General features: G+C 56.2%; 3 protein-coding genes and 1 long non-coding RNA gene across 8 annotated transcripts in view; 2 read left to right on the forward strand and 2 right to left on the reverse strand.

Annotated features, from left to right (window-relative positions):
- The first annotated feature begins 92 nt into the window (after positions 1–92).
- Positions 93–1658, forward strand: LOC144729319 (uncharacterized). The gene is made up of 2 exons (XR_013587690.1): positions 93–429; positions 548–1658. It is a non-coding gene; the product is annotated as an uncharacterized LOC144729319 (long non-coding RNA).
- On the reverse strand, positions 1366–6838 carry TPRKB (TP53RK binding protein). Of its 4 annotated transcripts, XM_078609489.1 has the most exons (7): positions 6537–6837; positions 5622–5690; positions 4363–4460; positions 3732–3950; positions 2939–3061; positions 2298–2477; positions 1366–1827 (listed from the first exon to the last, which is right to left on the reverse strand). In XM_078609489.1, the coding sequence occupies exons 4-7, from the start codon at positions 3945–3947 to the stop codon at positions 1741–1743; spliced, it is 606 nt and encodes a 201-aa protein (XP_078465615.1). In that variant the 5' UTR covers positions 3948–3950; positions 4363–4460; positions 5622–5690; positions 6537–6837; the 3' UTR covers positions 1366–1740. The 4 variants fall into 4 exon arrangements, with proteins under 4 accessions (XP_078465615.1, XP_078465617.1, XP_078465616.1 ...); XM_078609491.1 differs by lacking the exon at positions 5622–5690; XM_078609490.1 differs by lacking the exon at positions 4363–4460.
- A 369-nt stretch (positions 6839–7207) lies between these two features.
- LOC144729316 (dol-P-Glc:Glc(2)Man(9)GlcNAc(2)-PP-Dol alpha-1,2-glucosyltransferase-like) lies at positions 7208–12550 on the forward strand. The gene is made up of 4 exons (XM_078609488.1): positions 7208–7506; positions 8887–9081; positions 10255–10494; positions 11082–12550. The coding sequence occupies exons 1-4, from the start codon at positions 7351–7353 to the stop codon at positions 11898–11900; spliced, it is 1410 nt and encodes a 469-aa protein (XP_078465614.1). The 5' UTR covers positions 7208–7350; the 3' UTR covers positions 11901–12550.
- An 822-nt stretch (positions 12551–13372) lies between these two features.
- The window catches only part of CELSR2 (cadherin EGF LAG seven-pass G-type receptor 2), a 126388-nt gene continuing 116229 nt past the window's right edge, over positions 13373–23531 (reverse strand). Inside the window, exons 28-37 of one of the 2 annotated variants that reach the window (XM_078609477.1) lie at positions 23072–23151; positions 22268–22394; positions 21786–21914; positions 21017–21141; positions 20329–20420; positions 19771–19977; positions 18893–19014; positions 17717–17843; positions 16417–16759; positions 13373–15371 (exon numbers count right to left, since the gene is read on the reverse strand). In XM_078609477.1, the coding sequence (XP_078465603.1) occupies positions 15347–15371; positions 16417–16759; positions 17717–17843; positions 18893–19014; positions 19771–19977; positions 20329–20420; positions 21017–21141; positions 21786–21914; positions 22268–22394; positions 23072–23151 (1377 nt within the window). In that variant the 3' untranslated portion in view covers positions 13373–15346. Of the gene's footprint in view, positions 15372–16402; positions 16760–17716; positions 17844–18892; positions 19015–19770; positions 19978–20328; positions 20421–21016; positions 21142–21785; positions 21915–22267; positions 22395–23071; positions 23152–23531 lie in introns of both variants that reach the window. The other variant, XM_078609478.1, reaches the window with a different exon arrangement.

Raw genomic sequence — 23531 nt, forward strand, 5'->3', positions numbered from 1 at the left:
GCTAAAACGAGATTTTCCACAATATGCATTTCCTGAGCGCAGCTTTCCCTCCATCCTGCCCCAGCACTCATCCCCTCCCTCCACGGCGCCTCCTCCCTCGCAGGCGTCCGCTCTCCGCTCACACGCCAACCAGACGCTGCGTGGCTGGGCTGCTGTCAGTTTGTTTGTTCTGAAGCCTGAAAGACAAATTGAGAGGGCTGCCTCACCACGTTTGCCAGCCGCGCCTGGCCCAGACGCGCTCACGAGTTTGCGTCTTCGCCGCGGGAACAACAGCGGCAGCTGCATCTGTCGGCGCCACGTCCCGCTGGCGCCCACTCCTCCTGGGAGCTGAGCGAGGAACTGTTCGAGTCGCGAGCGTCGCTTTCATTTTGTCGACGAGGAACGGAGGAGCCATGGCTGTGCAAGAGGCGACATGAATGCAGCCAGAAGGTGCAGCAGAAGCACACGCGCACGGGTGTCGCATGCACGGGAGTTTGCGCGGTGCCGTTGACGCGACCTCGTGGTGTGGCTCCCAAACTTCACCCTCCCTGTCCCCCCGTGTGAGCAGGGTGCTGCTTCGGCCCCGGAGGAGCGGCCAAGCATGCAGTGTCGCCCCGTGCCGATGGAAACAACGCGTCGCCGATGAGTGGCCCTCGCCGGCCACGGCGGCCGTCGTTGCCGCGACGGTGGTCATGGCGGCCCTGCTCCTCCTCTACCTGCTGTGGGTCGCGTAACCGCCGGCATCATCACCACCGACAACCACGGAATTTGGAAAATTTCCAACCACCACCGACAACCACCACTGGGAATCAATGACACCAGCACGCGACGACAACCACTTCTGGCAAGACCCAACAACCCACATCGGTGCCACATTTGGACAACAAACAGCAACAGTGCCGTTACGACCAAGCGGAGCGCAAGGGGAGGAGGGGTTCCTCCCAGGCCTGGTGCTCACCACCCAGACGTGGCACAGAGGCACAGACCAGCAGAAAGTATTGCCTATTAAAAGCGGCACTTTACACCACCTCTCACCGACGTCCCATAAACAATGCTTACACTTGAAGCTGCCTCGTGGCATTCGCTTCACTGGGAGATCTCTGGGTCTTGGCAATAACAGTGGATATTGACGACGGGCATGTGCGTGTGTGTGCGTGTGTGCGTGACCGAGGCCCGCAAACCAGGGTGCGCTGTGCTCCAACTACTCGGCGCCCGCCGCGGTTCTGCTGAACGCCCTCGCGCGCATTTCTCAGACGACCCGACGGTCCTGACGCCTTGGCATTACACACGACGTTCGCTGTGCAGCGGTCGTGCCAATGGTGCTCAGCCAAAACCTCGTACCCCCACACGAAGAAAAACCCCGGCAATAACCCACAAACCATCACCAAAGTCTCACTCATTTAATTCACGAGTTTCAGTACAGCAAACCGAGCACGTCAAGAGTGCGTCGCTGCACCGCGTATGCCGTGCCGAGTCGCGTGTCACGCGAGTGTCAAGGGGGGAACGCGACAATCGGATCCCGATGTCAAAATTCGTCAGATCACGAGAAGAAGACATTTAAATTCGGAACGCCTACAACTACTGGCGCACCTCATTGTGTCCGAGAGAAACAGCCCCGCTTAATGACGTCGCTGAGCTGCGTCTCAACTCCCATCGGCGGAGCCGGAATGAGCCGAGCCGAGTGGCTCGCGACAAAAAACCTCCCTCCCCACGCGATGCCGCGTGAGACGAAGCTGCCCCCCCCCGCGCGCTGTGACCACCCTACTGCCCCTCCTTGGCGGCCATGCGGAACACCACAGCATCAAGCAGCGTCCCCAGTCGCTCCTCCTCTGCTGCTACCTTGTACGTCTGTACACGCACACCAACACACACACACACCAACACACACCAACACACAGCATCATGAGCACTGAAAAACAAACACAAAGATCCCGCACGTAGCCTTAAGAGACTATTGGGGCTGTTATCGAGCACCTATGAAGGCTGGCACGGCGCACGAGGGGGTTGGTGGATGGGACGTGCCCAGCCGCCTTTGTCTCCCCGGTCGCAATGCTTACACACAGCACAATGTAGTAGAGACCCAGGCCCAGTTCAGATATTTGTGACTGGTCTTGGCCGTGAACAGGAATCAAACTCGGGTCGCCAGGTTAGTAGGTGTGTGCTAACCACTACACTACCACTCTCCACGATAGATGCAGAACATTTCCCCAAGGTACACACGGTAACACACACGCCACCGGCGACCGCCCGCCCGCCCCCCCACACTTGCGTCGGTGTTTGCGAGCGGCAGTGAGTTTGCGATCGGGATTCAGCCCCACCTTGCGTACGCGGGCGAGGTCTGCGAGGGCCGACAGCTCTCCGGCGGGCACGCGCTGCCCATCCACGTGTGCCTCCACCGAGGCCGGGTCCACGCGCTCCGCACCCTCCTCCTCCACCAGCACCACCAGCACCGCCGTATCTCCGTCCGCCACGCCGAACCTCCTGAACGCATCCGAGATCTGCCGCCGGTTGCGCAGAACGTTTTGAAGATGTAAATCTCCAAAGCAACACCAACACAAAGATCCCCCAATGTTGTGGGTTTAATCTCCAACACACCGGTGTGTTCAAGTAGTAACTAATGGGCACGTTACGTTTACGTGATAAACCTTACTAAATGTATGTGTCGGGTGGTGGCGGGCTTAACGACTAAGTGTTAAACTAACAACACACCTCTTGTAATTAATCGATTGTTGGATTTGGCCACGTGTTGTGTCAGCTCAGCTCACTGGTGAGCTGAAGAACGATGCTCACGAGTAAAGTGAGCGAGTGGACAACGACGTCAGATCGCTTTAAACTCCGCCAAACGTCTTCAGGAAAACTCAAGAACTCCGAGTGAGTATTTGGTTAAGAGCAACACTCTGCATGTTCCGGCAACGGTGAGAGGAGGGAAGGCCCTGTCACGACGCCGTGAGGTTCTCACGTTGTTGCTGGGAGAGAGGTTGTAGATGACCTCGGAGTGCAGCGCCTTGGTCTTGAGTTTGCCCAGACGGTGCAGGTGCACGGCCTTGTGCGCCGCTACGAGCACCTGGAACGGGTCCAGCACCTGTGGGGGGGGGCGGTGAGGGGGTAGCAACAACGTCGCAGTGAGCCCCGCGTGTGTGGTTGCCCTGTGGGGGTGGGGCATGGCTAGGTGGTGGCTGAGCAGCAGCAGCAGGAGTAGTCTTTATTTAGAACCAGGTGACATATCGTTGTCGAGGGAGACCTGGGAAATAAAGCAATTTGCAGTAAACGCGTGGCGAGAGATTTAAAACAGCAGCACGCCGCATCTATATATTCGCAATGTGGTAAAACTTTGATTTACATGGAACACTAAACATTTAAAGACATTAAATAGTATTACATTCAAAAGTGGTTGCTGTTGGGCGGTTGAGTGGTGATGTGGTTTCCGTGTGGTTATGCGCTTGCCATGTGGTGATGTGGTTTCCGTGTGGTTATGCGCTTGCCATGTGGTCTGTGATCGCTTTGTAGTCGTCGTGTCACTGGGTGGGTGATGGATGCTGTGGCGGTTGCTGTTCGGCTACCATGTGGTGAACGGCTGCTGCTGCGTGGATGATATACGGTTGACATGCGGCCGTCGTGAGGTTGCCGTGCGTGGTCGCCAAGCGGTTGGTAAGCGGGTGCCGTGTGGTCGTAATTGCTGTGCGGTTCCCGTGCGGTGATCCGGTTGTCGTGCGGCTTCGCGTGTCGCGGCCGTGCGGTTCACACGGACTCACCACGGCGGCGCTGATCACGGCCCCCGGCAGGGCCCCGCTCACGGCCTTGAGCCGCAGCTCGGCCGCGTTTTGGACGGCGCGGAAGAGCAGCAGGGAGACGCGCCACCCCGGCAAGCGCTCCAGGGGCCAGCAGTCAGGGCCCTCCAGGCCCATCCCTCCCAGCCGCTCCTCCACGCGGGCTTCCATTTGATCTTGTTTCGCTACCACGAGGGTCATCGTCTATGCATGGTCAATACATACACACATACATACAAAGATCCCCCGTATAGCCTCAACAGACTGTAGGGGCAAGTGCTGTTAGCGAGCAGCACCTATGAAGGCCGGAACGGTACACGAGGGGGTGGGTGGCCAGCACCACGCCCGACCGCCTTTGTCTCCCTAGTGGCGATGTTTACACACCGCACCAGGTACTCATTTGAGGCTGAGTCGACCTAGGGGAGGCCCAGGACCGGTTCTGATAATCGTCACCACTGGTGTTGGCCGTGAGCGGGAATCGAACCCGTGTCGCCGGGTTCATAGCGCAGCGCACTAATCGCTACACTATCGCTCCCCACATACATACAACAACAACCGCCATTCGCCACTAATTGGCGGTGACGTCACCACGACGCTTGTGCCAGGCCATGTGCACCTTGAGGCCACGTGAAGTGTCGAACGCCCGCTGGCAGGAGGTCACGGGGCAGACCCAGGTGCCACGGGTCGACTGGCTGAGATGACCGAGATGACTGGCTGGTGCATACACACACATATACACACACAAATGCATACACACACACACGTCACGATAAAGTCCATATAGAGCCGCATGCGGCTCCGGAGCCGCAGCTTGCCGACCCCTGGCTGAGGTTTATCAACACTGCACAGCTTATTGTGATGGAGTTCAACAACACAACGCCACCAGATCTCGGAACAAAGCAATTCCTATCACCCGAACACAGATAAGAGATGCCAGTTCCCAGGCAGGTGGCAAACCGAGTGTGTGAGTGAATGGGTGAGTTACTTAATTGATTGGCATATGAATGAGTGAAGGAATACGTCGGTGCGATTGAGTGGAGTTGCCACCCTTTCCACAGAGCAAATCCGGACATATTTCCCCGCTGGCTTGGGTCTATCAACACCGTGTAGTAGTTCGAGATTCGAAGCTTTCGTGACTGCAAGGATTCATACTCGTTGATTTTTGTCGGCAAAGTCACGTAGGTAAAAAATTAAATAAATGAAAACAACTAAATAAACTTAATTTTGTTGTTTTCATTTATATAATAAAATAAATGAAAACAACTACATCAACTTTAATTCGTTTTCATTTATTTTATTTTTTACCTACGTGACATTACCGAAAAAAAAACAAAGAGTATGAAACTGTGCAGTATAATTAAGTCGATACGGTTCAACACTCCAGACAGAATGTCACCAGACCTCAATACTAAACAACTCCCGCCACCTGAACATTGATGCCAGGTCCCAGACGAGTGAACATGACAACTCCGGATCAAACTCCGGATCAAAACTGGTGAGGTGACAACCCCAGTCAACACTGAGGATTATTACATGCTTTTATTTAACTCTGTCTGTTGTCGTTGTTGTCGTTGTTGTATCCTTAAATCTTGTAACTCATTTTTAACCCACTTCCCAATGTGGTATCGATTGCAAACTTGGTATATTTACGTCATAATCAATAAAAACATATATTTTAAAACATTCATTTGTATATGTTATGTTTCGGCTTGGGTCTAATTGTCCACGCTCAACTGACGTTGGCTGTAATTGACCACGGCCCCTTACGTTCTGGCAAGCTTCGGGGCCACCTCCTGGAGTCGTGGAGTTCTTCCATTACTCGTACATTTCATTAAAGCGTGTTTTTTAAAAAGTGTTTTTTTAAATATTACTTACTTCTTCTACTGCCGATGACTTTTCTGCTGCTGATGTTTCTACTTCTCGCCGCCAAGAAACGAACGCTTTCTGAAGAATAAAAAATTAACCCGTAAAAACAAAGTTTTTCACTATAAATCCTTTATATGCGTGTTCAATTGGCCACAACCCAGCCCACATTGGTCTTTGAAACGGGCGGCTAGAGTCCTCTCGTCCTCTGGCTTGAGATGGCTGCCACCTATGGGTCAGATGATTGCCTGCCACCATTAAGCAATAGGTAATTAAATATTTATTTATTTTTCCCTAAACCGTATAAAATTTTGGAAAAAATTTTCAGGAAAATGAATTGTCCCGCACAACGAGTCTGTGTGCAAAATGTCAGCTCGATTGGATCACGGGAAGTGGGTTAAAAAACGACCGAAAGATTTGCACGGTCGTAAGCAAGCAAGCAAGCACGCAAGCAAGTGAACTTAGTATAAAGTATTTAAAAACAACAACATTCCTGCAGCCCATTAGAGATGGTACCGGGGATGTGATTCGTAGTCAAGGGTCGGGTTGTGGATAGTTGGGAATGGATTTAGGGTTGGGGTTAGCGATTGGTGGTGGATCTAAGGAGGTAAGGGGCGAGGGATGCCGTCAGAAATGGGGCTACAGTCAGCACGAGGTCACCTTCTATTTGTTGCACCTCCGATTAGCACGGTTAGCCACGTGTACGGGGAGTGAGTGAACAGTGAGTGAGTGAACCGTGAGTGAGTGAACCGTGAGTTAGTGAACCGTGAGTTAGTGAACCGTGAGTTAGTGAACAGTGAATGAGTGACAGTGAGTAAGGGAACAGTGAATGAGTGAACAGTGAATGACAGTGAGTGAGTGAACCGTGAATGAGTGAACCTTGAGTGAGTGAACCGCGAGTGAGTGAACAGTGAATGAGTTCCTCACCCGCGCTCCGCCCGCTCTCTCCTGGAGCTGCGCTCCGGCCCCCCGGCAAGCCGCCCCCCAACCTGCCGCTGAGGCTCCCGGCGACGAAGGCTCTGGGGCCCGTGGAGACCTCCAGCACACGCGCCTCGTGCAAGGGGAGGGACGACTTCTTTCTATTATCCCCCAGACTCCATCGCCTCCTCCACCCGCACAGAACGAGACGCCAAACAGCTCGTGACGTCACGTTCCCCAAACCGCTCGTGACGTCACGTTCCCCAAACCGCTCGTGACGTCACGTTCCCCAAACCGCTCGTGACGTCACGTTCCCCAAACCGCTCGTGACGTCACGTTCCCCAAACCGCTCGTGACGTCACGCCCCTTCCTAGCCAAAAAATATCCTGACGTCACGCCGCTCAACAGCTTGTGACGTCACGTCGCCCAACAGCTCGTGACGTCACTTGGTTTAATGTGCGCTGAAGAAGGGTCATTGCCCGAAACGTTAGTGTGTCGGGAGTGCGTTTTTGTTGTTTGCGCTTGTGCGCTTACTCACCGATGCAGCGACACCATCACAAACAATCTGTGGAAGTTTTCGCATCACGTAATCATTGCGTGACGTCACCGATACCGCAATGTCACGCGTTCGAAATGCGTCACGCCGTGACGTCATTTGTCCACGGTTATCCTTGTGGGGGGAGTGCCGTTATTCCAGCAGCACGAGCAACACGGTGTCTCGTCTCCCACATTGAGTGTCTCGGCAGCAGCAGAGTTGCCCCCCCCCCCCCAGCTGTTCACTCTGCACCCGCGACATGACGTCACGGGTCAGAGGTCGCCCGTCATGGCCGCGCTCTGCGTCGCCACGGCCGCCGCCGTCTACCTCGGCCTCTCGGCCGCGATCTTCAGCGCCATGAGCGGCTCCCAGCCCGAGCCCTACATGGACGAGATCTTCCACGTCCCGCAAGCGCAGAAGTACTGCAACGGCTCCTTCCTTGAGGTGCGGAGCGCTGCTCACACGGAGAGTGACCGCCGTTGCCTAGCGACTTCGCGGGAAGCCTGCGGCAGGGCCTCCCGCGGCGAGTGGTGGGACGAGGGGGGGTGCTTCCCGTGTTTTTCTGACACGCCGCGTTTATCCGCAGATAACCCCGTTTTCTTGAACGTACGTGTGCTTTCCAGCCACCCTGCGAGGCTGACGTTGATTGGCGGGCACAAGGACGGTTAGAGGGATGCTGCTGTTTATTGCGGGGGTAATAGACAGCCCTACGTACCCCTCCGTATCCACTGATGGGTGGACCAATTAGCTGCTTCCGTACATTTTCAGCCCTTTGTCACTCTGCTGCTGGATGAAGGCATCCTCACGTATTCTCAGTGTGGATCGATGATGGGTGGAACCGAGGCACAGTTCAAACATGACCCGCGAGTTATGTTAGTCGTGGCCGCATTGCGCTAACCACTGACTTCTCACTAGTTACAGGATCGCAAGAGATGGCAGCGGGTTGGGGAATACGTTATCCAGCAAGAGATTGTGTATTACTGATGATGGCCCCGCTGATTTTACCTTTACGTTAACAAAATGACAAGTGGCAGTAAGAGGCGAAAATAAATCTAGATTGTAATCCAATCTTGATTTGAAGCTTTCGTGACTGCAGGAATAAAATAAATCACGACGTTTCGGGCGCAACACAAGCATCCATCATCAGGTGTAATCCATTAGTGGACCTATAATTTTGAAACTGCAGCGAGGGTGGGGGGGGACTTATCGTTACTCAACAGCCAACCCTCGTCTCACACTGCTGCATAAATATAAATTGTGTACTGCACTGCTCTCCCACCACTTCCGTCTTCCCCCCAAAATAAGTCGGGTTCCCATTCATTCATGCGTCGAGCCTGCACTCTGCCCAGCAGAGGGCGCGGCCGAGCTTCGCTGACTTCAGTTTTCGTTAACCGAGTGGGAACCCACCGAGCCTGCAATTCTCTTCTACGAAGGTGATCTGGGGCATAAATTGGTTTGGTGAGAGACTTCGATATTTCGCCAGTGGTAGGTGTAGTAGAAAGAGGTGCATACCTGTCAACCCCTTTTCAGTGCCTACCTTATTACAGACCAAATCAGACATTATTGGTCACCCCATGCACTTATAAATCTCAACGTTCGTCCTACAGAGTCCCATCACAAGGGCCAAACACAAACAAATAGACAACATTGATTTTATTTTTGCCCGTATTGAAACGGCTGTATGCCGTATGGACCTGACAACTATTTCCCGATAAGAATACATGTCAACCCGTATAGGTTGACAGGTGCAGCAGTCACGTGTAACTATGACGTAAATGCAGTGACCAAACTCATGCTAATTATGTGTAACCTCTGCCCGTGCAGTGGGACCCGAAGATCACGACGCCACCGGGATTGTATGCATTCTCCCTGGGCCTCCTCTCCCCACTTGGCTGGATGCTGGGGCTGCCTCCCTCAGAGCGCTGCTCTCCTACGCTCCTCCGTCTCACGAGCCTCCTCTTCAGCCTCGGAAACTTCTACACACTCTACCTGCTCACATGCCGCCTTCACAGTGACACGGTGAGTGAGGCGTTTTTCAAGGTTGTGCTGCGTGTTTGGCATTTCTACTCTGAAGCTTTCACCACGCATTGTAGCTTGAGAGATATGTTCGACATGTAGCCCATTCTGACAAGCCACGTGTGAATTACAAGTGGCTGGGAAAACTTGCGTGTAAAATATACAAGCACATTTTCGCAGTGACAAATAGATGTGGGTCATTCTACAATCTCTACTGACACTGCATTATACTGGTAGGAACCTCCTGGTTACACCAGCCCACAGGGGAATATTGTGTCCGTCCGTTGTGCATCCAAAAATGGGAGGGGCTGGGTGGGGAGGGGAGGAGCTGGGTGGGGATGGTGGGGTGTGGGAGGGGTGGGGCTGGGTGGGGAAGGGGCTGGTCACCCCGTGGTGCCCTGATAAAACTCAACGTTTAACCTACTTACGCCGGCTTGTGCCCGCCCTCACAGTCGGCCATATTTGCGGAATACACCACGCCGCCGTTGACCCTGGCCATTGACCGAGCAATCCAACGTTCCTACCAGCTCCCTCCGCAGGAATGTGTTATTGGAGACTTGAAGCCTCCAAAATCCCTCACCACCACTACCTGCTCACTGCTGCTCTCTAGTGGTGCTATTAGGTAATATATTTGGTGATTTCACGTTCTTTTTACTGCAGTGAAATGTCGAAAGTTGTGCATAGCTCATAGTCGATTCTCTTTGTCCCTTGGTCATTCTGGTTAGACTGAGCCCTCGACCCCATGGAAACTGCTCAAATGCTGTGACTGACAATTGAAGGTTATTATAAGGATGGTCACAATGGCATTGTTATTCAACAGCTTGCTGCAAACAATATCAATCTGCACGTTTTGTCCATGTGACAACTTTAATTGTTTGGCTGTGTCGGGTGGAGCAGGATGTACAACACCATTTGGCTGTATACTTACGTGATCCAACCCAAACAACAATGATTTCATAATGATTTACGTTTTTTTAGTACGTAAATGCCACAATATCCCAAAGCGCATGTACTAAGGATAAAGCATGTGGCCATCGGTTATTATTTCGCAGAAATCCCAACCACCTCCCCCACCTCCACCCACCACAATCACAATTGTGAAACCCGTAGTGAATTGCAATCGGTGCTTTTTTAATTGCACTTGACCCCCGGTCTCCTGCTGACCCCCTCGTGCAGAAGCTGTCAACGCCACATCAGCTGCTGCAGGCGCTGTCGCTGGCGCTGCTGCCTGTGCTCTACTTTTTCTCGTTCCTCTACTACACGGACGCCGGCTCCACCTTCCTGGCGCTGCTCGCGTACCTCATGTGTGCGCACGGTCGCCATGGCGCCGCCGCGCTCGTGTCGCTGCTCGCCCTCTGCTTCCGCCAGACCAACGTGGTGTGGGTCGCCTTCTACGCTGGCACCGTCGTCTGCCAGGTGGGGCCTCTTGCTCGTGAGAGCCACAGTGCCACAAAAACACTCCTGCTCATTAAAACACCGATTGTCAAAAATACTTCTTAGTTGTTACCCCCCCCCCCCTCCTTGCATGTGTGGGTTTTTTCCGAGTACTCCAGTTTCCTCCCACGTGTATTAAACATCAAACATCGCAATGTGTCGGGCCACAAAGCTTGGGAAATTGTCAGCACCGGTTATGGTTGCCTTCCTCCTGCTGGTCTGTGATTTTCCGCATCTCTCAAATATTCTCCCGAGAGTGAGTGGGGAGCGGTCATGTAGCGGTTAGCGCGCTATGCTATGAACCTTGCGACCCGGGTTCGATTCCCGCTCACGGCCAACACCAGTGACGATTATCTGAACTGGTCCCGGGCCTCCCCTAGGTCGACTAAGCCTCAAATGAGTACCTGGTGTGTAAACATCGTCACTAGGGAGACAAAGGCGGCCGGGCGTGGTGTTGGCCACCCACCCCCTTGTGTGCCGTGCCGGCCTTCATAGGTGCTCGCTAACAGCACTTGCCCCTGCAGTCTGTTACGGCTAAATGGGGGGTCTTTGTGTATGTGCGTGGATAGGAACTGGACAAGGCCTGGGAGGAGCAGCACAGCAAGAAGGACGTGAGCCCGAGCGACCGGCGGTCCCCATCCCTGTGGCAGAGCTGGCTGCAGCTGCTGCGCTTCGGGCTGCAGTGGTTGCGCTCCCCGGAGTCAATGTGGCGCGCGCTGGCGCCAGCCTGGCCATACGCGCTGCCGCTCGGCGCCTTCCTGGCTTTCGTGGTTGCAAACGACGGCATTGTTCTGGGCGACCGCGCCAGCCACCAGGCCTGCCTACACTTCCCGCAGCTCTTCTACTTCCTCGTTTTCACACTGGCGTTCAGCTCACACCTGCTCCTCTCGCCTACTCGCCTTCGCAACTCCGCGCTCGCCCTCCGCCGGCATCCAGTGGCAGCGCTCGCCCTGACGGCGCTCGGCTGCCTGCTGGTGTGGCGCTTCACCTACGTGCACCCCTACCTCCTCGCTGACAACCGCCACTACACCTTCTACTTGTGGCGGCGCGCGCTGGGGCGGCACGCGCCGGCGCAATTCCTGCCGGTGCCTGCCTACCTATTCGCCGGCTGGGTGCTGAGTGAGGCTCTGCGCGCCAAGTCCCCGTTCTGGCGCGCGGGGTTCGCCGTGTGCGTGATGGCAGCAACGGTGCCGCAGCTGCTGCTGGAGTTGCGCTACTTCATCCTGCCCTACCTGGTGCTGCGGCTCAACGCGCCCGTGCCCCCTGTGCCCCATCTGCTCGTGGAGGCAGCCCTGCACCTGGCCGTGAACCTAGCGACCGTCCATCTGTTCCTGCACCGAACATTCCAGTGGCCCGACAGCGCCGACCTGCAGAGGTTCATGTGGTGACGCGTGGCGCTGGGGACCGTGGGTGGGAGGTGATGAGTGACGATCGTGGCATTACCGGCATTTCTAAAGGCCATGATACAGTCGGGAAAATTTGCAGGGCAAATGTTGCCTGTAATCATGATCGTCCATTCCTCAATCAGTTCATGTTCTGTATTTACAAAGATGTTGGTAGCTCCCGAATCTGAGCAAAAAACCCAACACATTAATCAGTAACAAATAGGTGACGTTTTGGCCTATAGCTCTTCTTCATAGCACAAATCCAAACAATGTGATCACTAAAATAACACCACTACTCAAGGGTATGTGGCTCTGTAGGCCAATCAGTGTTCATCAAACTCTGCTTTCATTGGCTTAGACAGAACTCGATGGTAACCATGTACCATTTACGAACCAAGTTGCCACAGCTGCTCGTGGTTATGTTGCCGGTGGCGACTACTGTAAAATACCCCTGGTGCATTGTGGTCTTCGCAGCGACGCACGAACCCAGAGTGGGGAGACGTGACGGGAATGTCTGCACAATCGGCACCCAATTGTTTTGTACTTGATGCGCTTGTACATTTTGTGAATGTAATGGCAGCTCTTATTTTGACAGCTGTGGGAAGGAAGTGTTTCGCACTGCTGCGTTAATTAATAAATATTTGTTCCCCGTACCACGCGTCGCTCGCATTGTTGAATATTGTCGCAGTTCTGCCAAGCGCTCGGCTACAGAATGACTTTGGCTGTCGTGTTACAGGACAGGTGATGGATGAGAGGTGCAGTTGCGGGTGGGCGTGCAGTGTCCTGGTTCCGTCTTCCTCACCCAGTTGGTCTGGGCTTGTTCACAAGAAGGAGTTGTGTTCTCTGTGAAGCTCCCGAGTGTCGCCCTGCAGACGCCGACGTCTGCAGGGCGACTGGGAACAACCACGATCCTAATGACTTCCATCATAAAACTAGGTTTCAGTTTTCGCGTTAAATATTATATTCATAGGCGGTCACCGACACGCTGCGCATCAGTATCTGAAACCGAATCATGTCGATAACAACCATATGTCTTCTTGGTTCTTTCGGTAAAGTCACGTAGAAAGGAAATAATAAAATAATAAAAATAAAACATAATAAAATACAATTCTCACGACGTTTCGGCCACAACGCAAGCAGCCGTCCTCAGGTGAAGAACAGGTCTGTCGGAAAGACGCTTCACCTGAGGACGGCTGCTTGCATTGTGGCCGAAACGTCGTGAGAATTGTATTTTATTATTTTATTATTTCCCTTCTACGTGACTTTACCGAAAGAACCAAGAAGATGAATCCCTGCAGTCACGAAAGCTTTAAATCGAAACAACCATATGAACAAATATTTGCCTTGAGGGGGAAGCGACGAGCTGTTGGGTGAGAGACGTGGGCCGACAGAGTGAGGCTGCACACACAAACCCCCACCACCCCGCCCCTCGCGTGCGCCTCGTCGACAAAACGCGCGGCCACCACGCGTACGCGCAGTTTTCACTTTGTTTTTAATAAAGTCCACAAAAGTCGATGTCAAAACAGGGGAAGCGAAAACGCCATCGTCCTTCGGTGAGAAACCTTCCCTTTTGAATTAATCGGCCGCGTCACGCTGCCTGCCGCCGCGGCAGTGTCTGGGGGTGCCGAGCCCCAACACACGCAGTGTAGAAAAGGCTGCTGTTCACGTAAAGACCTCTTCGCTACGTCCTACACATCAATAAATACATCCAGTGAAAAAAACCAGGCTCTAGCTTACAGACAGGAAATGTTGACATCCATTTAATATTCGTTCCGTGAAACAGGAGAAATGAAAACAAAAAATTCTCACAGAAGATGTGAATGTGAATGGTCCCAGGGGAGGGAACTCTACGGCGCATTCCTCGCGCACAGCCAAATATACAAACTCCCAGGAGTCGTCTGGGGAGGGGGGGGGGTGGTTGCCCGCACTCTCCCATGCTTCTTCCCAGTGCTTCTCTGCGTTGCCCAACGCTGGGCCCTCGTGCCTCCCCTGGGCGCAACCGCTACGGCACAGCTGGGGCGGTGCGGGGGGTGTGCGGCGTTGCTGGAAAACGCAAGCTAAGCGAAATTAGTGGGGCGGGGGGGGGGGAGTTACCTGCAGCGTGAGCGCCGCTGCCCCCCCTCCGATGGAGCGCGGGTTGCAGAGTGCTTCGCTACACCGACTGCCTGCAGCGAGAGGGGGCACTAGTGGCAGTCGGAGTGAATTTTAACAGTGACTGACTCTCAAGCCTCAACAGTGTTGGACTGATTCTAGGTTTAACAGTGTCGGACTTACTCTGGGGTTAACAGTGTCGGACTTACTCTGGGGTTAACAGTGTCGGACTTACTCTGGGGTAACTATCGGAATGACAGTCGGGGTTATAACAGTGTCCGACTGATGTACTCTTGTCTCTGGAGACGATGTTGGGGGGGGGAGGGCGGGGAGACGCTGACTTCCACAGCCACATTCAAGTCTCATCGTGTGCAGCTTAAATTAGACTTTAGAAAAAAAAACCGAAATAAATTCTCATGCTATTCAACAACGACGACGACAGAAATCAAGTTAATAAAAATCAGTACAAAATAAACCAATGTACAAATGAGACCTCGCCTGCCGACGACATTAGAAACGATGATAGAAAGTATCTACAAATATAACAGTTCTCCCTGTTTGGAAAAAAAGGCGACGCGTTGGAAGATTTCCCAGAATGCCTGCTGATGCGACTCATCAGTTCAGTCCGCCGTAGTCATGTGATATGTATCAACCAATCGGAAGAGTGCACCCTGTTCCGAGGGCTGCGTCTGTCCTGGCAGTTCCCATCGCTGCGGAGGAGGAGAGGGGTGGGAGCTGCACTTGTGCCGCCGCCGCCGCGGCAAAACACTTGCGCTCCCGCGCTGCTCCACCCGGCCTCTCGGCGGCGAGAGCGGGCAGGCGGGCAGGCGGGCGAACCGGCGCCGTCTCGAGGCCTCCGCCCTCCACGGCGGCGCCACCGCCGCCACATCTGCGGTGGCAGCGTCCGCTGCTTAGGCGACGATTGCTAGGCAGTGGAAGGTCCACAGGCTCCGCGCCGTGTCAGCTGACGTCTTTCCCCCGCGCCGAGCAGCTGGTCCCGGGCACTCTGTGCACAGGCACAACGTGATGACGTCTCGGCCACGCGGCGCCAACTCACCTTTCGCCCCCGCGCCGGGCATTTTCCTTTGGCACGTGGTGCCCCCCCCCCCCCCCCCACGAGCCGCAGGGGCTTAGCAGATCGGGGGGGGGGGAGGGGGGCAGGAGGAGTGATCCCCCGCCGAGCGGAAGGAGCGCGGGAGGCGGCGCGCGCGGTACGAACGCCGCCGCCGCCGCTCCCTCTGACCTCGTCTCTCACGCGCCAGGCCAGGGGAGGGCGCGCGTGGTAGTGGTGGGGGGGTGGGCGGCGCAGGCAATGACATCACAGGAAGCGATGGTGCCACCACGGTCCGGGCGCCTGCTCAGATGGAGGTCTCATTGCTGCCACTGCGGGTGGGGGTGGAATGGAGCGGGCGACACCATGCAGGGTGAGCTCGCGCAAACAAAAATGGGACAACAGAGCACAACGACGACAAAAAACAAAATAAAACGCACTCACTGAAAATATTTACGCAATAGAAATCTGTGGAATGGAATGAGTTGATGACAACAGGAAGGGGACGGTGGAATCGGTTAACTTCACGCAAACGAAAGGTGATCAATCGGCCCGAGCGAGACATCGAGCGCAAGCAGTAGGCGGTGCGGCGTGAGATGTTTTGGCCGACACCAGGGGGGGGGGGGGGGGTCAAGGTTCGCATGTGGCACCAAAGGGGGAGGTGGGAGTTCGCATGGCAGGGGATCGTGTGCTGCCCCGGACATCTATAGCCAATCTCGAGGAAGCGAAGTGACGGAGAGAAAATATCAATTACACTGGTTCGTTCATCCATTCCTCATTCGTTCCCTTTTATCCGCGGGGGAAATGCCCGCACTCCGAGGTCACCCTCTCGGCGACCTCGTGTTCTCCCGAGTGCCGACATGGAGATCCCCGTTTCACCGTTCGTTATGGTCGGTGGCGCAAACCCGGTCACAACACTGCAAGCCGTTGAGTCACACTCGCTGTCTCACTCACTCCGAATCACTGACCAACACACTCACCGAGTCACTCACTCACCGGCTGACCCACTCCCTCCACATCACACATTCTGAGTCACTGCGACCAACTAGCTCGTTCACTTCCACAAAATTGCTCGCTCACTGCGAGTTGTCCATCCCTGAGTCCCTCCGAGTCATGCACTCAGGAGTTATTCACTCATTCTGTCACTCTCTGACTCTCACTCTGACTCTGTCTCATGCACTCAGGAGTTATTCACTCATTCTGTCACTCTCTGACTCTCACTCTGACTCTGTCTCATGCACTCAGGAGTTATTCACTCATTCTGTCACTCTCTGACTCTCACTCTGACTCTGTCTCATGCACTCAGGAGTTATTCACTCATTCTGTCACTCTCTGACTCTCACTCTGACTCTGTCTCACTCACTCAGAGACACTCACTCCGAGTCGGAAGAGTCATCGGGCTGGCCGGCATTGGGGTGGCCGGCCCCGGCGCCCGTGGCTGCCGCGGCGTTCCCAGCGCTGCCGCCGGTGACGCTCATGGGGATGCGGTTGATGCCGTTGAGACGTTCGCGTGACGACTGCCGGCTCGAGAACTTTGAGGAAGAGCAGCCGGTGCCCGTGCGGCTGCCCTCGCTGGAGCCCGCAGAGGGCGCCCGCGTGCGCCCGCCGCCGTGCCGAGAGCCGGCCAGCTCCGTGTGGATGCGGTTGATGGCATTGAGGCCCTCGGTGCGTCGCTCCGCCGAGGGGTGCGTGGGGTACGGCACACGGTTCTTCAGGATTCCTGCGCAAACGGGTGGCGATTAAACCCCTCCCCCCCCGTGTGACGCAGGTCGTCGCTAATGGAGACCGCCTGTAAAGGCCGCCCGGCATGATGCACGCTCGTCTTTGTTTCCCCAGTGCGGCACACGCGTACCCGTAGGTTCACGCGCGTGCGCACACAGACACGCAGAGATGCGCACGCACACAATAATAACAGGTGGTGATCTCACAGCAGCGTTTGTGCCAAGCTCGGGACAATTTGAGACCACAGAACAGACCCAGTTGCCATGGGCTGACTGAGATGACTGGCAGATGAACCGCCCGTGCTGCTCACTGCGCCAACTTGCTGCGTTTTTAGCCGCCCGGCACACTTTCGTGCACGTACACAAACGTGCAAGGACCTACAAAGACAAAGGTCCCCCGTATAGCCTCAACATACTGTTGGGCAAGTGTTGTTCGCGAGTTGCACCTATGGCCGGCTCGGCACATGAGGGGGTGGGTGGCCTCCACTTCGCCCAGCCGCCTTATTCTCCCGAGTGTTGATGTTCACACACTGCACTGGGCACTCATTAAGGATGAGGTGACCTTGCGGAGGCCCAAGACCGGCTCAGATTCCTGTCACCGGTGTTGGTCATGAACGGGTACCGAGAGGGCGAGAGGAGCGTGCTGCGTGTGTGCTGCGTGTGTGCTGCGTGCATGTTGCGTGCGTGCTGCATGCGTGTTGCGTGTGTGCTGCGTGTGTGCTGCGTGTGTGCTGCATGTGTGCTGCGTACGTGCGTGCTGCGTGTGTGCTGCGTGCGTGTGTGGTGCGTGTGTGCTGCATGCGTGCTGCGTGTGTGCTGCGTGTTGCGTGCGTGCTGCGTGTGTGCTGCGTGTGTGCTGCGTGTGTGCTGCGTGTGTGCTGCGTGTTTTGCGTGTGTGCTGCGTGCACGCATGCTGCGTGTGTGCTGCGTGTGTGTTGCGTGCGTGAGCACCGCACCTTTGCGGATCTCCGTTTGCGCGGGAACGGGCGTGGGTGCGGCGTCGCGCGCCCCCCCCACCACGCCGTCCCCATTGAGCTTGAGGCCATCCGGCACCGAGCCCTCGGGGTGCGGCTCGATGTTCACCTGGTGCACGGCAACAACAACGGCGTCAACAACAATGTCACAGCGACAACGTCAACAACGACCACAACATCATGACAGCAACATCAACGATACCAACATCTTTCGATTTAAAGCTTTCGTGACTGCAGGGATTCATCTTCTTGGTTCTTTCGGTAAAGTCACGTAGAAGGGAAGTAATAATTTTTATTTTTATTATTTTATTACTTCCCTTCTACGTGACTTTACCGAAAGAACCAAGAAGATGATACCAACATCATCAACAACAGCGATAACAACAACAGCACCCCACTATCCCTGCTCTCCCCTTAGTATGCTGCTTATCTCTCCCCCCCCTTTTCTTCTCCCCCCTCGCTGCCCCCCCCCCCTCCGACGCAGGGTCCCCACTTGGTTGGGGCAGCGGGCCCAATTTGACCCTTCATAAAAAATGTTCTTGACGCACCAATCAGGAATGTCCCCTTGTTGTTTTGTCCATTTCCTATTGAACACCGGCGCGTTGTACCGGGCTCACGCTTGAGTCGCGATAAAAACATGAAAGTCAACAAGAACATCAACTTGGCAACATGATGTGGCCTCGCGGTCGCACGCTTGCCACTTGTTACAGAGGTTCATGGTTCGATTCCAGCGGCTGCCCTGGTTAATACTCTGGTGCATATTAACTGTAAAGTACGCAATGTCATTCGCAAGAGAAGGCCATTGTGTGCCGGCGTGACGGTTCGAAATTTTCCAAACCTGTAAAATTACTCCGCAAATCACTGAATTGGGAAAACAGCGGCAGTCATCGCCCCATACAGGATTCCCCTGAAAAGGAGCCATGAGACTCGGTGAGGGTTTCCCGGGTAAACAAGCAGAATAATATTATGAATAACGTGGTTACAACATGGATACATTACGGTCGCAGCAACCTCGTCAAGCAACAACGCGGCAACTTCATCAGCAACGCGATCACTTCAACAAAGCGGAAAGACCGTCGCAACAACACCACCACCACTTGAACGCCACCACTGGCGCTTGCCATAGGCAGTGCAGCTGTACCCCCCCCCCCACACCACCTTGGTCTCGATGCGGAGACGCTCGCCCGTGCCTCCTCCGCCCGCGGGTCCCTCGCTCTCACTCGCCGTTGTCACGAACTCGCCCGGCCAGTACGGCTTCACGCGGCCCAGCTCGTACTCCACTGCACACGCACACGCACACGCACGCACACACGCGCACACACGCACACACACACGCACGCACACGCACGCACACACGCACACACACACGCACACACACGCACACACGCACACACACGCACACACGCACACACACACACGCACACGCACGCACACGCACGCACACACGCGCACACACACACACGCACACGCACGCACACACACACACACACGCACACGCACACGCACACGCACGCACACACGCACACGCACACGCACGCACACGCGCACACGCGCACACGCACACGCACACGCACACACACGCACACGCACACGCACACACGCACACACACGCACACACACACGCACACACACACGCGCGCGCGTGTAAACCCTCTCGCTACCAGCAGCAGCAGCGTCGCTCGCCGTATAACCAGTCATCCTCCCCTCCCCCACAGCGACGCAGGGCTTCGTGCGGCCCGGCCTGTTACTCGACTGCAGTGCTCCACGACCGATGAGGGCGAGTGCCGCGGTATGTTCGCAAAGGAAAGGACTTCGCTGTTTGCATGCTCGAGGGAGGCCAACTTGCCTCCGTGCCACTCCGTGGTCGATCCTCCCGCCCTCCCCTCTCCGTTGAGCGTGCATCCACCCGCTCGCACTCGCCCGTTCACCCATTCGCTCTCTCACTCACCCACCCACCCGCTCATTCCCTTTCTCACTCGCTCTGTCTCTCAGTCATCGACTCGCTCGCCCTCCCGTGGCCCGCGCCCCGCTCTCACCCTTGGGCGTGCTGTGCACAAGCTTCTCCCCGTTGCCCTTGCTGCTGTTGTGCGCCGGCGCCGGCGTCGTGTCCCAGGCGCGCTCGCCGCCGTAGCCCCTGCCGTCCTCCTCCTCCTCCTCCTCACTGTCCGACGAGTGCGTCGACGCCAGTGAGATGCTGTGCTCCTCGTCCAGCGACAGCTCGCTGTCCGAGTCCGAGTCCGGCTCTGCACGTTCATCACAGGACACAGTCTCCTCGTGTCCCGTCCCCTGGGCTACAGCGCCTCCACACAGCTACACTCAGCCCCCCCGTGTCCCTCAGCTACAGCTACTCCACACAGCAACACTCAGCCCCCCCGTGTCCCCTCAGCTACAGCTCCTCTACACAGCAACACTCAGCCCCCCCGTGTCAGCTACAGATCCTCCACACAGCTACACTCAGCGGAACATTCGTAGAGTCACGTCACCTCAACCCCGTCACCCCCCTCACCATCAACACATCACCTAACCCCCCACACTTGTAAAATGGGGTCCTGCCCGTGACCCCCCCCCCACCCAACGATGTGACCTCTCCTCACCGTCCTGGTCGCCCTTGAGGTTGTGGAACAGCGACGAGTCAAACTCCGTGGCGCCGGCCTGGGCCCCCGGCGCGCTGTGCTTCAGATCGTCCCTGCAGCGTCGTCACAGGGAGGGGGGGCCAGGTGGGGGGGAAGGGCGGGGTGGGGGTGGGGCGTTACCCACGCATCATCGTTAAGCATTATCTTTGTAATCGTTATTAATTAGCGCACAGGCTTTCATGACCAGATAATTTAAAAAGATTAGAACCTTTGCACCGCCACGACTTGCATGCGTCATGGACGTGCCAATCAACTCAACGCCTTCTCGTCTTCAACTATAATTACGGTGCTCATTTCAACGCGGGGATAATTATTCGTATTCTTCATCACAATTAGCTTCGCACGAGAGCAGCGACGCTCGCTTAACGCCTCGGCAACTCGGGAGCGCCTTCCCTAACATCTCGTCTCACCACAGTGCAAGGGGCACCCCCCCCCCCCCCCCCCGTGCCAGTTGTCCCTGCATGCCACAATGTGGGCATTCGTCTGCCCGTTGGGGGCGGTGACCGCCGTGTGTGATCCCACTTGGGTCGTCGCTATAACGCAGGTGCGCGAGTGCTGGCGACGGTCGGGCGGGGGGTGGGTGGGTTGGCCGGTGGGCGAGGGGGAGCAGAAGAGACCCCCCCACCCCCCGTGTGTCTGCGCTGCCCACCTGTGGCTGGTAAAGCTCTTGGCGGAGCGCCCGGTGCTGACGGAGGACACGGTGGAGGTGCCGATGTTGATGCGGTGCGGAGTGCCGTCCTCGTACGCCGACGCGTTGTTGTAGGCGAGCGAGCGCTGCAGTCCCACGCCGTAAACGTTAACATCGCCACCACCACCACCAATAGCAACGCCCGCCATTCGCCACTAAGTGACGGTGACCACGGCGCCTGTGCCAGGCCAGGTGCACTTCGAGGCCACGTGAAGTGTCGAAAGCTCGCTGACAGGAGGTCTCGGGACAGACTCAGGTGCCATGGGTTGGCTGCCTGAGATGACTGGTAGATGCACCAGCTGTGCCCCCTACTGTGCCAACTTGCTGCATTTTAGCCGCCCGGCGCTCCGCTCACTATTGTGAGTGTCACTCTTCTGCCCTCCGTTGTTGCTGGAGGGCGAATGCCTCCAACTGTCCAGTAGCGTCTTTTCACGAGCCTCCTCCATAGAGGCCGATCTTGACACCGCTGGTAATAGTCGTCGGCAAGTCACCACCACCATCACCACCATCATCATTAACATCAACACCACCATCACCACCATCATCATCAACACTGTCATCATCACCACCACCAACATCATGGCCAACAACACCATCAAGATCAGCGCACTGCCTCCATCAGCACCCTACAACCATCACAGCCACAGCAGTACAGCTGCTCCGTGTGACCTCACACAGCTCCGTGTGACCCCATGTGACCCCGTGTGTCCCCCCGTGACCCCGCGCGCACCGAGAGCAGCGAGGTCTTGGTGGTGATGCCCGTGTCGTCTCCCTGGCGCTTCTTGCCGAAGCAGGAGAAGCGCCACGCCTCGCGCACCTCGGGGTCCAGGATGCAGTGGAACAGCAGAATGAAGAAACCCTGGAGATGCACAGAGACGCAGGCAGAGAGAGGCAGAGAGGGGCAGAGAGAAAGGCAGATGCAGGTGTCATCACCACAGAACACAAGAGCCCCTCACCCTCCTCACCCTCCCCTCATCCTCTCACCCACCTCAAAGTCACCTGCCACCCTCACAGACCTTACACACCACCCTCCCACCTCACCCACCTCCCCCTCACCCGCCACCCTCACCCACCTCCCCCTCACCCACCTCCCCCTCACCCGCCACCCTCACCCACCTCCACCTCACTCACGCTCGGCTTTCGATCTCGTTTATTTGACCCAAACGCCCGTCCCCCCCCCACCTCACCTCACCCACCCCCCGGCCGCCTCACCTGCAGGCTGTTGAAGATGGCGAAGAGGTAGTGGAAGATGATGAGGTGGTTGTTGACGGCGAGCAGCCCGAGCAGCCACGTCGTGCTGACGAGCAGCAGCAGCAGGAAGGCCGTGCGCAGGTCGGCCCTGTGGGCGGCACGCGGGGAGTTGTGTACACGCGGAGTGGCGGTGTGTGTGTACACGCGGAGTGTGTGTGCACGTAGGGTGTGTGTACACGCAGGGTGTGTGTACACGCAGGGTGTGTGTACATGCGGAGTGGCGGTGTGTGTGTACACACAGGGTGTGTGTACACGCGGAGTGGCGGTGTGTGTACACGCGGAGTGGCGGTGTGTGTACACGCAGGGTGTGTGTACACGCAGGGTGTGTGTACACGCAGGGTGTGTGTACACGCGGAGTGGCGGTGTGTGTACACGCAGGGTGTGTGTACACGAAGGGTGTGTGTACACGCAGGGTGTGTGTACACGCGGAGTGGCGGTGTGTGTACACGCGGAGTGTGTGTGCACGTAGGGTGTGTGTACACGCAGGGTGTGTGTACACGCAGGGTGTGTGTACATGCGGAGTGGCGGTGTGTGTGTACACGCAGGGTGTGTGTACACGCGGAGTGGCGGTGTGTGTACACGCGGAGTGGCGGTGTGTGTACACGCGGAGTGGCGGTGTGTGTACACAGGGCGTTGTGTACACGCGGAGTGGCGGTGTGTGTACACGCGGAGTAGCGGTGTGTGTACACGCAGGGTGTGTGTACACGCAGGGTGTGTGTACACACGAGGCGTGGTGTACACGCAGAGTGTGTAAGTGAGACTTACATAGTGTAGGGGTTCTTGAGGCCTCGCCTAGAGGCTGCACACGACTCGCGGGCGGCCATGATGAAGATGATGATGTTCATCTGCAGACAGAGACAGGGTGAGGGTGAGGCTGGCGACGATGGTGATGACGACGAAGGTGAGGGTGAGGGTGAGGCTGGCGACGATGGTGATGACGACGAAGGTGAGGGTGAGGGTGAGGCTGGCGACGATGGCGATGACGACGAAGGTGAGGGTGAGGGTGAGGCTGGCGACGATGGTGATGACGACGAAGGTGAGGGTGAGGGTGAGGCTGGCGACGATGGCGATGACGACGAAGGTGAGGGTGAGGGTGAGGCTGGCGACGATGGTGATGACGACAAAGGAGGCGGTGAGGGTGAGGCTGGCGACGATGGTGATGACGACGAAGGTGAGGATGAGGGTGAGGCTGGCGACGATGGCGATGACGACGAAGGTGAGGGTG

This window comes from Lampetra planeri, chromosome 32 (genome assembly GCF_965212315.1).
Source record: "Lampetra planeri chromosome 32, kcLamPlan1.2.h2, whole genome shotgun sequence".
In the NCBI taxonomy this organism is placed as follows: domain Eukaryota; kingdom Metazoa; phylum Chordata; class Hyperoartia; order Petromyzontiformes; family Petromyzontidae; genus Lampetra; species Lampetra planeri.

Coding starts and splice junctions, on each gene's coding strand:
- TPRKB (XM_078609492.1), bottom strand. CDS start 3,947: ATGACCCTCGTGGTAGCGAAACAAGATCAAATGGAAGCCCGCGTGGAG. Junction 2,478..2,938: donor ACCTCTCTCCCAGCAACAAC/GTGAGAACCTCA, acceptor AACCGGCGGCAG/ATCTCGGATGCGTTCAGGAG. Junction 1,828..2,297: donor ACCTCGCCCGCGTACGCAAG/GTGGGGCTGAAT, acceptor GTGCGTGTACAG/ACGTACAAGGTAGCAGCAGA.
- LOC144729316 (XM_078609488.1), top strand. CDS start 7,351: ATGGCCGCGCTCTGCGTCGCCACGGCCGCCGCCGTCTACCTCGGCCTC. Junction 9,082..10,254: donor GCCGCCTTCACAGTGACACG/GTGAGTGAGGCG, acceptor CCCCTCGTGCAG/AAGCTGTCAACGCCACATCA. Junction 10,495..11,081: donor CTGGCACCGTCGTCTGCCAG/GTGGGGCCTCTT, acceptor GTGCGTGGATAG/GAACTGGACAAGGCCTGGGA.